This window comes from Triticum urartu, chromosome 7A (genome assembly GCF_056163025.1).
Source record: "Triticum urartu cultivar PI428250 chromosome 7A, HENAU_Tu73, whole genome shotgun sequence".
Taxonomy (NCBI): Eukaryota; Viridiplantae; Streptophyta; class Magnoliopsida; order Poales; family Poaceae; genus Triticum; species Triticum urartu.
Window position 1 is genome coordinate 6,526,224 of NC_141879.1, and position 11,951 is coordinate 6,538,174.

The 11,951-nt window shown below is 44.9% G+C and overlaps 1 protein-coding gene and 1 long non-coding RNA gene across 4 annotated transcripts; both read left to right on the forward strand.

Annotated features, from left to right (window-relative positions):
- The first annotated feature begins 3,363 nt into the window (after window positions 1-3,363).
- LOC147956778 (disease resistance protein RGA5-like) lies at window positions 3,364-8,961 on the forward strand. Of its 3 annotated transcripts, none has more exons than XM_087533017.1 (4): window positions 3,364-3,498; window positions 3,992-4,880; window positions 5,337-7,314; window positions 7,467-8,956. In XM_087533017.1, exons 2-3 carry the CDS (start codon window positions 4,036-4,038, stop codon window positions 7,297-7,299), a joined length of 2,808 nt encoding a protein of 935 aa, XP_087389143.1. In that variant the 5' UTR covers window positions 3,364-3,498; window positions 3,992-4,035; the 3' UTR covers window positions 7,300-7,314; window positions 7,467-8,956. The 3 variants fall into 3 exon arrangements, with proteins under 3 accessions (XP_087389143.1, XP_087389144.1, XP_087389145.1); XM_087533018.1 differs by having other exon boundaries at window positions 4,030-4,880; XM_087533019.1 differs by lacking the exon at window positions 3,364-3,498 and having other exon boundaries at window positions 4,327-4,469; window positions 4,541-4,880; window positions 7,467-8,961.
- Window positions 8,962-10,417: 1,456 nt separating this feature from the next.
- On the forward strand, window positions 10,418-11,815 carry LOC147956779 (uncharacterized). The gene is made up of 4 exons (XR_015610006.1): window positions 10,418-10,682; window positions 11,134-11,212; window positions 11,333-11,541; window positions 11,654-11,815. It is a non-coding gene; the product is annotated as an uncharacterized LOC147956779 (long non-coding RNA).
- Window positions 11,816-11,951: the final 136 nt, after the last annotated feature.

Sequence of the window (11,951 nt, forward strand, 5' to 3'; positions counted from 1 at the left end):
TCTAGATACGGATGTATCTAACACTAGAACGTGACTAGATAAATCTGTATCTAGACAAATTTAAGACAAGAATATCAGGACGGAGGGAGTATTAATTCATCCTTCTGTTCAGTTCATGGGAGGGACATGATTATGTAGTACTTTGTCTGGAATGGTTCATATAATTTTTAATCATACAAAATCTAGCTAATATAGAAACCTAGCAGCACACTGCTGCTGACCTAGATACTTGTACGATTATACCTCAGGATTGTCACATGGCTTTCTATTGACATTTTATAGGTACAAGAAGATGTAGACAAGCATATGTCCTCTCCTGGATGTGAAAACCGAAGAAGTTGCTGCCAGAGCTCTCGAGAAATGGCCACAGAGAGCATTGGCTGTCCCCCAAGAATAACTCATGGTTCAGTTTCAGGCTTTACTGCTGAGAATTTCCTAGAGGACAAGAAGTTGTGGGCAGAGAGAGCGGACTACTACAAGAAATGTTCTACGCCAGCTGCTGTAAAATGTTCTACGCCAGCTGCTGTAAAATGTTAAACAGCTATACTTTCGGCCTTCCTGTCCAGTTGTCATCGCTGATTCTCTCTTAGCTTCAGGATATATCCATATATAGTACTCCCTCCGATCCAAAAAAAGTGCGTGACTTTACACTTTTTTTTGGATCGGAGGGAGTAGGCAATATGAACTATGTGATGGGTGGGAATTTGTTGTATCATCATCAGTTTGATTTTGTGGTCTCAACTTGCAAGCTGCATTGTGCGGTTGTGAGTTGTGAGTGTGACACGATGCAATGGTGTATATAATGGTATTCAGGTAGTAGTTTGAAGAGGGTATTTACTCACAGCTGAACTATTTGCTTTCTTGAGAGTCTGAACAATCTTCAACCCCGAAGGAAGTGCATAAACGAACAATCTTCTGCCTCTAGCATGCAGACCAAACAATCTTTTGAGCAATGGTGTATACGCAGAAGCCAAATACGGAACATCTTTTAAAAAGTGATAGACATACAGCCTGCCAAAAGAAAGGTGCTGAAGCTAATCTGAACAATCTTCCACTGAATGATTCTTTCCTTTTTAGCAGAAAATTCAGACTCGCAATCTTTTGTAGCAGCGCCAGCCGATTGTTGCGGATCTTCTCATCTTCCTGTTCCATGAGCCCTCACCATATACAAACAGGATCAATTATCCAGGGTACATGTTTATATATACACCGTTCTTTTAACGGTAAAAATGAAATGAATCATGAGATTTTGAAATGCATAGATTTGTGCTCACCACCATGACGAAAACGTTGTTGATGAAATCCTCAAGGGGCTGTATCAAGAGCAGAGAAGCCTCGGAGAAGGTTTTGACGTCGACGCCTGCAAGAGCGGTGAACAGAGCACATGTGAACTGAGCTATATGAATCACTGATCTGAAGCTTGTCACTTTGAGGAATGAAGATAGGCTTGTGTAACAGGATGGATCTTATCGGCAACCTCCAAGTAAGCGCTCAACATGGCTTTTTATTTGTCTTTCTCGAATACACTTGCATTGTCCTGCGTGTTGCATTCACGGTGATGGTTACTACATCGGCAAGCTTGCTTCATAATTCAAGCTGCACTCTGAGTTATAATGACGGTACATAACTATGTAAAGAAACAGCCGGTACCTCCAAGCAGACTAAATTTGCTTTGCAGGAATAATTCGAACTGGCCTTGAATACGCCTTGAGCCCTCGACAATTTTTGGAAAATCTTCAGTCCTTTGAAAATGCTTCCATCTGCAAGTATCCAGATAGCAAGACCGCCAGCAACAAACCCAGGACGCTTCCATAAATTTCAGCAAAGGTGCTAAGCGCATAAAACTTGAATGATATGATTTCTTACTTCAGCTGCTGTTTGTGATACCAGCATCTGTTGTTGGAAACGCATCACCACAGAACCTTGGAAGTGTTACCTCAAACAGTGCTTGTGCAATCTGTTCTGGAAGACCATCCCTCCAAGCACAATGGTGTGCCATAATTCCAGCAAGTGTAGAAACTCTGTAACGATGGAACTGGTGAGATCTAACATAGCCAATGAAGCTGTATCTTTGACAACTGGTATCATCCTCTCATTTATCCCGAGAACAAGGGTCAACCTCTGCAACAACATTTTCAACACGCGCTGCAGAATCCAAATACTAAACATGTTTTCACAAAGGACGCTTAGATTGGTGAACCCAGTCTGAACAAACATCAGGAATCCTTGAGCAGAAAATTCAGACTTCAAGAGGAGGCCCAGGCAGAAAGTATGATAAGCCAAACGAAATGTGCTTGTTTCTGAATTTATGTATTTAGAATCGGAACAATCCTGAACAGGAATGTCGACCGTGACTTTCCTGCCGGGCATCCCGGCCTGCTTACCGCCTGCAGGAGATCCCTTGATGATCATGCTGTTAATTCTGTCTCTCTTTCGAGCCGAGGGGTAAATTGATCCGATGGGGGACATCTTAAGTAATTCCAGTGACCCGATGGCGACCGTCCAATGGAGCGCAAAACGGTACAAGCTAGATGGCAGTCGTTAACTGAAGATGACACTGCATATTGAGATTCAGATAAGTTAACTGAAGATGACACTGCATTCAGGCAAGGCTATACAGTCAAATAAGACAATCTAGAAAATTAATTGGTCATCTACTATGCATTCAGGCAAGGCGACCAACACAATGAATTGTTCAAAGTAGTTTTATTCCCAGGAAGTAGGCGAAAATTATATAGCGCAAAAATCATATAAAGAATCAATATGCTTCATCATCTTCTCAAGTGCGTATAACATCAAATGCGTAATTAATTTTCAGTAGTTAACTTTGAGAATAATGGCAATCAGCCAATGTGACAACAAATTAAAGAATGATAATGCAGATGAGGATAAGATTAGGGCAGCGCCGAGACCAGGCAGCAGTGGAGGCTCGCCTGACGCCGATCGGTTTCTTTCTTTCTTCTTCTTTTTTTAGAACACTCCGATCGGTTCCAGGAACAATAATCGAGAACGTCAAGGCTCAGGCTGTGTAGGAAATTAATGTGCTCATCTCATCTTTTTCATTGGGCCTTACTTGAGTACTGGCCCATCTCTAGCGTTATGTGGCTGCTCGTCTCACGAATCTGCTTGCCTTTCATGGTGGCCACAGGCAGTGGGGGTGGGGGCCTGGGGGTTACCAGGTTCCCTAAATTTACCGGGGCGGCCGCCCCTGTTCCCGGGTATAAGTATAAGATTTGCCAGGTAGTGCACGCACTGGCAAACAGAACCAGGTTCGTGCTTTTCGTAAAAGAAGAAAGAACCGGGTTCCTTCTTTTACTAAAAAAATGAATCGGGTGCTCTCTACTCTCTAGCCCCCACGCATTCCTCACTCCCTTTTTCTTTTCTCTAGACGCGCCGCCGTCGCGAGTGGCCTTGGCAGCCCACCTCCGGCGCCCGCCACCGGAAGCAAGGGAGCGACCAGCTGCTCCTGCTCGCCGCATCCACCGCTCACCGGAGGAGGTAGGGGAACTCCAGTTCTGTCGGTCTTGGCGATCTTTTGTTCAGAGTCTTCAAATTTAGTTCAAAGTTCCCAGGCCCCAAAAGGTTCAGTTGGAAGCCTCTCAAAAATAGTTAATCAGTTTTTGGATTTTGGTAATATGCCTCCTCTCCAAATTAGTTGAAAATTTGTCCGGATCTTAATCACAAGCCCGGATTTTTGGCATAAAAGTTCACCTGCCGAACGCTATTGTGTCAATAGCGTTCGGCAAGTAGTCTTTTATGACAAAAAAAAATCCACAAGCCCCAGCTCCGTAACTCTGAAAGTTTTCGTTTTCTTAGCTGAAGGGCTACTCGGTTTAGATTTAACCCTCTCTAGAATAGTTGAAATTGTTCGGATCTTAACTGAGACTGTCTCTAAATTCTGACTGATAGCCTCTCTATTCCAGTTAAAAATTTCGTTTTTCTTTTGCTGGAGTGTTAAAAGCTAACTAACTTTGAGTTTCCGAGTTTGCAGAAGCTAATTTCGGTTTACGTTTTGCTGGTGTTCACAAGGGAGCCATGGAGGTTGCGGCAGGTGCGATGAGTCCGCTCCTCCGCAAGCTCGGTGACCTGCTCGTCGACGAGTACAACCTGGAAAACAGAGTGAAAAAAGGAATCCAGTCACTCGAGACAGAGCTGTCATTTATGCACTCCGCACTCCGCAAGGTGGGCGAGATGCCATCTCACGAACTCGACCCACAGGTCTGCATCTGGGCAGACATGGTGACGGAGCTGTCCTACGAAATCAAAGACGCTGTCGATGCTTTCATGGTGCGCGTGGAGGAGGAGGAGGGCTGTCACCATGCTGGCCCAATCAACACCAAGAAGAGAGTTAAGAAGTTCCTTAAACGAGCCACCAAATTGTTCCGCAAGGGAAAGGGTCTGCATCAGATCTCCAGTGCCATCGACGAAGCTCAAGATCTTGCTAAACAGCTGGCCGAGCTACGTCAAAGGTATGGGCTTGAAATGCAGGGCACCAAGGCTGGTTCTACTATTGACCCTCGTCTGACATCTATGTACAAAGATGTGACAGAGCTTGTTGGTATTGCCAACCCTTGTGACAAGATGATCAAGATGCTGAAGATAGAGGGCGATGAGGGTTCCAAGAAAGGATTGAAGGTAGTCTCGGTCGTTGGATTTGGCGGGTTGGGTAAGACAACTCTTGCCAAAGCAGTGTATGATAGGATTAAAGCACGATTTCTATGTGCAGCTTTTGTTTCTGTGTCCCGGAATCCTGATGTGAGTAGAGTTTTCAAGGATATGCTCTATGAGCTCGACAAGGTCCAGTTTGGGCACATTCATAATGCAAACATGGATGAAAAGCAGCTTATTGACAAACTACGAGAATTCCTTGAGAACAAAAGGTGCATATTTTCCCATTAATTCTATTTTTCCTCTTATTTGTTTCAACCAGTTGCACCCTTTACGATGTCAAGAGCATGTGAAATAAACACTAGATGTCAACTATTTGTATTACTCATTGGACATCAAAACAAGGCTGTATTTGTGCGCGCATCATTTTTGTAAGTCCACATGTTAGAACAACGTTCTACATCTATCAAAGGTTATGGTTTTCGAACACTCCGACGTCACAACGAGCATTTTGGCAATGAACTACAGGAACAACTAATTCTGAATTTTCATTTCTATTGTTGTAAACTTATAATAGATACACATGTTGATATAAATTCCCAGGGTTTTTTGCTCTTACTCCAATTTTTTCTATCTGTGCGCACTATCATTTGCTAATGACTTCCCTATTAAAAATGTGTTTATTTCTTTACTGAATTGCCAACTGACACGCTCAAAACTTCACGCAGCTATCTCATCGTGATAGATGACATATGGGATGACAAAGCCTGGAAATTTATCAAGTGTGCTTTTTCTGAGAACAATCACTGTTGTCGACTAATCACAACAACCCATATAGCCAGTGTTGCTGAAGCATGCTGCTCTTCAACTGATGATATAATTTATAGAATGGATCCTCTTAATGATGAGGACTCCAGAAGGCTCTTTCATAAACAAATATTTTCTCATGGAAAAGAGTGCCCTAATGAATTGGCTCAAATATCTATAGACATCTTGAAGAAATGTGGCGGGGTACCACTGGCCATCATTACTATAGCAAGTCTTTTGGTTGTTAATCAACGGATAAAATCAATTGATCAATGGTATGCGTTGCTTAAATTGATCGGTCGGGGACTTGAAGGAGATGCTTGTGTGGAGGACATGCAAAGGATATTGTCATTCAGCTATTACGATCTACCTTCTCATTTGAAGACTTGTTTATTATATTTAAGTGTATTCCCGGAAGATTACGTGGTTGGGCGAGATCGGTTAATATGGAGATGGATTGCCGAAGGTTTTGTCCAAGGTGGAAAACAAGAAACTAGTTTGTATGATCTCGGGGAGAGTTATTTCAATGAACTTATAAATAGAGGCCTGATCCAGCCTGTAGACATTGATATTGATGGAAGGGCGAAAGCTTGTCATGTTCATGATATGGTGCTCGATCTCATTTGTTCACTCTCAATAAAAGACAACTTTCTTACCATATTGGATGGTATTAAGCGGAACAAGCCTAATTCACCAAGCAAGATTCGCAGGCTATCCATTCAAAATACCATGGTAGAACCCACCACCCTTCGGCTTGATACTAGGACCATGCCACAAGTGCGATCTGTTACTCTCTTTCCTTCTGCTATTGATCAGATGACGTCTCTTTCATGCTTCCAAGTTCTTCGTGTATTGGATTTGGAATACTGTGATCTAAGAGAGATTGGCCATAAGATTAACATGAGGTGTGTCGTGAATTTATTACACCTAAGGTATCTAGGGCTAAGAAGTACATATGTTGCTGAGCTTCCGAAGGAAATTGGAAAGCTACAGTTTCTGCAAACATTGGACTTGGTAGAAACTGGTCTAAAAGAGTTGGTGCCAAGTATTGTTCAGCTACAACATCTGATGTGCATACACTTTGATAAGTATACAAAACTAGCACTTGGAATGGGGAACCTGACATCCCTAGAAGAGCTGAGTGAACTCCATGTGGACCGTTATTCCTCGGGCATTGTGGAAGAGCTTAGTCATCTCATTGAGCTGAGGGTGCTCCGAATTAATTTTGAAGAATCTGATGAGAGCCAGGATAAAGATTTTGTAGAGGCCCTAGGCAATCTGCGCAAATTGCAAAGTCTAGATATTGATGGTAATGATGGATGTGTGGATCTCCTGCGGGAAGGCTGGGTGCCCCCTCAACAATTACGTAGACTGGCGGTGTTGAATGGAAAGGACAACAGGTTCTTAACACTGCCAGCATGGATTAGTCCTTCATCGCTGCCACTCCTCTCATACCTGAATATATGGCTGGATGAAGTTCGGGCCAAGGATGTCCATATCATCGGGATGCTGCCATGTCTTCGTATTCTCATGCTTGGGGCGTGGCGGCGGATAGAAGAGCCCGAGGCAGAATGTTTCGTGGTTACCGCTGATGCATTCCCATGTGTTAGAGAGTGCATATTCTTCAATTTTGTTATGGCGCCATCATTTCCACGAGGAGCTATGCCAATGGTTCAGCTGGCCCAATTCTGTTTCCGAGCATGTGACATTGCCAATGCTAATTTGGACTTGAGCATCTGTCACCTAACTTCCCTAGAGCAAGTCCGCGTTGACCTCTGGTGTAAGAAGGCCAGCACTGGGGAGGTGAAGGAGGCTGAGGCTGCACTTTGGCTCGCTGTGGCCGCCCATCCCTGCTGCCCCACTCTCTATATCAGGAGGAGGTGAAGAAGCAAGAGTCAGGTACTGTACAGATTAATCTTGTAGCATAAATTTTCTTCTTCTTCTTGAATTAGCTTTAGTTGAATGAACACACCATATATATGTATGTATGTATGTATGTATGTATGTATGTATGTATATATGTGTATAATTCTATGCATATGGCTTTGCAGGCTTGCATCTACCTGGCTGTTAGAGATGATTTTGTCGGCGCTACTCAGTTGTGTGTGCAAGCCTATACACATATCCCCTGTTTGCTGCTTCCAAGCCTTGGCCGTTTTGCTGGTCATCCTCCAGATCTCATCCTCTCCGCCACATTTCTGTTATGGCACTTCTCTTATAAAAGTGTACCTAGTACTAGTATGCTCGGATCCTCCTGTATATATGTATGAGAAAAAGTATGTTTTTGGTCCCTCAAGTTGTGCTTTAGTTTACATTTGATCCCTCATCTTTTGAAACCGAACAAAGTTGGTCCAAAACCAGATTTTACTTGAAACCACCGATGATGTGGCGTGGTTTTCACCCAAAAGAAAAATATGCCAGTCCACCTCATAGTCTTCTTCCTCTCTTCACTGCTTTTCCTTCTCTTTGAGGCATTTTATCAAACACCCCACGTGCTTGGCCACGAACGGTACCGCACATCAGACCACGTTGAATGAGAAGCATACCTCACATTCACGGCGCGTCCCCATGGACCGGAGCAGCGGCCCGACGTTGGCTGCACTCGTGGCGGCCGGCTAGAATGGGTGCGCTCAGGTGCTCCATCTACGGATGCCACAGCTAGGAGGTGGATGGTGTCGGTGCGCGTCACGGGCACCAACACCACGGCCACCTGATGGGCCTGCTCAGCCAGCTTGACGCCCACCACGGCGGTTTCATGGTGGCCGCGCACACCCACCGCCGCCAGAGGTGCTTGCACGCGCTGCCGCCACCAAGGTAGAAGAGGACGACGAGTCTGGCTCTTTGGTCTTCTCGGGGCTCATAGAGGAAATGTGCTCGGGCATGAGTGTGGAGGTAGGCCCGTTCCTAGGTCCCTCCGCGAGGTCGCGTCGCCTTACGAGTTGCGGTGAAGCACGCAAGGTAGGCTTGTATTGGCATTGACGAAATGCCAATGCCGATGCCCACGGCCGATGACCCGGAGTACTTGGCATTCATGGAGAACTTCACCTTTGAGGGCTATGGTGAGGCCTTCCACGTCGACGGCCAGGCCCAAGCTTTTGATTTCGAAGCCACCCAAATCAAGGATGGCTGCGGCCACTATGAAGACACTCAATTCGCCAGCCATGATGAAGATGAGGACGACCATGGAAACTCTTGGCATGAAGATGAAGAAGAAGAGCTCGACATTTCGGCTGAGCCATTGGTGTTTATTGATGAACTCACCCAAAGGGCCGAGGCACAAAAGAGGAGGCAAAGCATTCGCACGGGATCGTACACCCAAGACGAGTACACTTTGATTTGCGAGAGTTGGATGGAGATAGGCCAAGATTCCATGAAAGGTGTCGAGCAAAAAGGATCTGTCTTTTGGACAAGAGTGCACAAGAACTTTCATGAGCAAAGGAAGTTTCCCCCTACCAATTTGAGACCACACGCGGCATCAACTCAATCCAAAAGGGGGGTTCATTCAACAAGAGTGTAACAAATATTGTGCCACGTTTGATAGCGTTCAAGCCCGTCCTGTGAGCTGCCTAAGCCTTGGTGACTTGGTGTGCCATTTATGTCCATTCATGTTGGCATGCCATTTATGTTTGATGCATTTTGTGTCGTTTCATGTTACAATTGTGGCCGCATCTTTGATTATGTAGGCATTCCAACCTTTGGAGGCCTTCAAGGCCCGACACAAGAGCAAGACATTTACTCTCACACATTGTTGGGTGCTCATCAAAGATTGCCCCAAGTTCAAAGACAAATATGCCACTCGTAAGAAGAAAGGAGGAAAGGACGCCGTGGCTGATGAGGGAGACTTGCTCAAGAGGCCGAGGGGCAGGACAAGCTCGAAGGCCGACGAGAAGCATGATGTGTCTTCTATAGCCTTACAAGGAACTTTGGAGAATATGATGAGCCAAAAGGAAGTGCGGAAGGAGAGGAGGAGAAAAGGGAAGGAGAAGCAAATGAAGATATACCTAGATCTTCAAACGAAGAAGCTTGACATGGAGGAGGCGGTGAAGAGGAGGAAGCTTGACATGGAGGAGGCCGCTCAACTCAAGAAGCTCGAGATCGAGTCCGCCAATGCCGAGATCAAAGCCAAAGGGGTTGCACTTGTGTTCATGAGCGTTGACAAGAACAACATGTCACCGGAGAGGAAGGCTTGGTTCGCGAACCGGCAAAAGGAGATGTTCGCTCGCGACGGCCAGGTGAGACCTCGGCCACGATGGCTTTCCATTTTGAAGGCTGGCTGCTGTGCCGGCCACTGGCTTTGTTGTCGGCGCCAAAAACTTGTCAGTTTGAAGGCTGGCTCGTGTGCCGGCCCCAAAAACTTGTCCATTTTGAAGGGTGGCTCGTGTGCCGGCCGCTGGCTTTGTTGCCGGCCCCAGAAACTTGTCCATTTTGAATGGTGGCTCGTGTGTCGGCCGCTTGCTTTGTTGCCGGTGTTAAATTTGGGTGACCATTCGGTAGGTTGCTGGCTTTGTTGCCGGACGGTATGAACTGGTGAGAACGCGGCCATTTAGCTACACCCTTTGTTCTTTTCATATTTTGCATGCATAGCGGATGAGATGCGACCGAAATACAGCCACGCATTGGGCGCATGACCCGCGCATCCACAAATTCGGGCGGACACGGCCGCAAACGGACAAAAAAAGGATGAAACGGACGTCCGTTTAAGATCGTGCGTTGGAATTGGACTCAGCCAAATGGTGCCTGGTCGTTTTTTAGCAGCTTGTGGGCTTGAAGATAAGAAAGGATTTGATTCCAAGAAAAGAGAAAAAAAGATAGAATCAATTTGAAGAAAAGAAGAAAGGAATCAATTCCAAGAAAAGAAAAAAATCCTGATTCGAAGAAAAGAAAAAGAAAACTAATTCGAAGGAAAAGTAGGATTCTTTGGGTCGGTTGCTGGGCCCCACCGTGTGGAAAAAGAAAACTCGGGTGCTTCTTCTTCCTTCCTTGCGTTACCCTACCCCCTCTCTCTCTCCTCACTGCTAACTCCACCTGATCCAAATCCATGGCAGGAAAGAGTGGATCTCGCCTCTAACCATCGAAATTGGAATCCTGATGTTGGCCAGTGGCTGTACGTTCCGTTTCCCCTTGCATCAAGACTCATGGTGGTCTAATTTCTGAGGACAACCCTATATTTGCCTCTCGTTGCCAACAATGGAATGGAGGAGAGAACGCGCATCATCGCTGAGCTGAGGGAGATGATCTCGTGACTAAAGAGCGAACCCTAGTCCCAGGTTCGGATATTCTCTCTCACCCCGTCGGCTAATTAGTTTTTTTGTTGTTGTTTATATGCAATCCCGTATGTGAAATGCATGCTGCTGAATTGGGAATTTGGGAGGGATCCGGCTGTTTAATCTAATTACATTGGTCGGCATTGGTTACTCAAGTTGTCAATGCATTAGCAGTTGATGTCAGTTTGTGCTATCTAGTTGAGCTAGCCCCCAAATTTTTTGGGGGGGTTATTAACTCCCCGGTCCATATATATGTTAGAGGTAGTGTGGGTAGCACCCAAAGTGTGTGAGGGTGGTACCGGAATGTGCCTGTAAGTGTAAGGGAAGGTATCTGTCGTGCCCACGTTTGAGGCAAGAGTGGCCATCAGTTTATACTTTTGGATGAACTGGTTGGTGCGTGAAACTTTACAATATAATCGTCAATATATCTCAGAGTTGTGTATTAAATTTTCAGGAAGCCCAAAAAAACAAGTCATTCTTGGTGGCCGGCCGGCCGGAAAGTTAAAGTCTGAGGAACAAAAACATTCAAAACGGTATCACTCGCTGGATAGATTTCTTCATATCTCTACTGTTTATCTGAATTATATTACTCTGAGTATCAAAACTTATCCGTGGACTGAAGCAAGCCTTTGGTCTCCGAGAGGGACTCACAGGAAATAGTTAAGCAGCTAGCTAGCTTTGAGTGGAATCGGAAGATGACGGGAGGCAGCAACCTGAAGGAACTATTGATTTATGATTTTGTTTTTGTATTTGCTTCAGGTTGATCTTCAGATCCTCTGAATTATTTTCACATATACTACTATATTATTTTGGCAAAATGCAGCTGGGAGCCTGGGAGTGGTGCATAGAAGGTTCAGTTCTGGTAAATAACTTGCTTGCTCCTACACGTGGATGATGACTTGCTTCCCTTTTACCATGCACACTAAATATGTTTCATTAACTCCTACAACGGCTTGGTTCTTCTCAGATGCCAGATAATGTCCACTTGAAAGAGATGACTATTAGGTGCGCGCAAGTGCAATTGTGCAATGATAGGTAGCCCTATGTTAAACCTTTTTTATCATAAAAAAGCTTGCATGTTTTTTTTTGATTTTATTTATTTTTTCATGTGCAGTGTCAATTCGTTATTTGTTCAAAGTGACATGAAAACGAATATCCTACAACTGAGTTGGATCTTCACTCCAACACAACATCTTTTTTTGTGGAAGAAATGGTGACAACTTCACTGCATATGACATGAGTGTAATATATATTAAATCTCATGTTTCATAT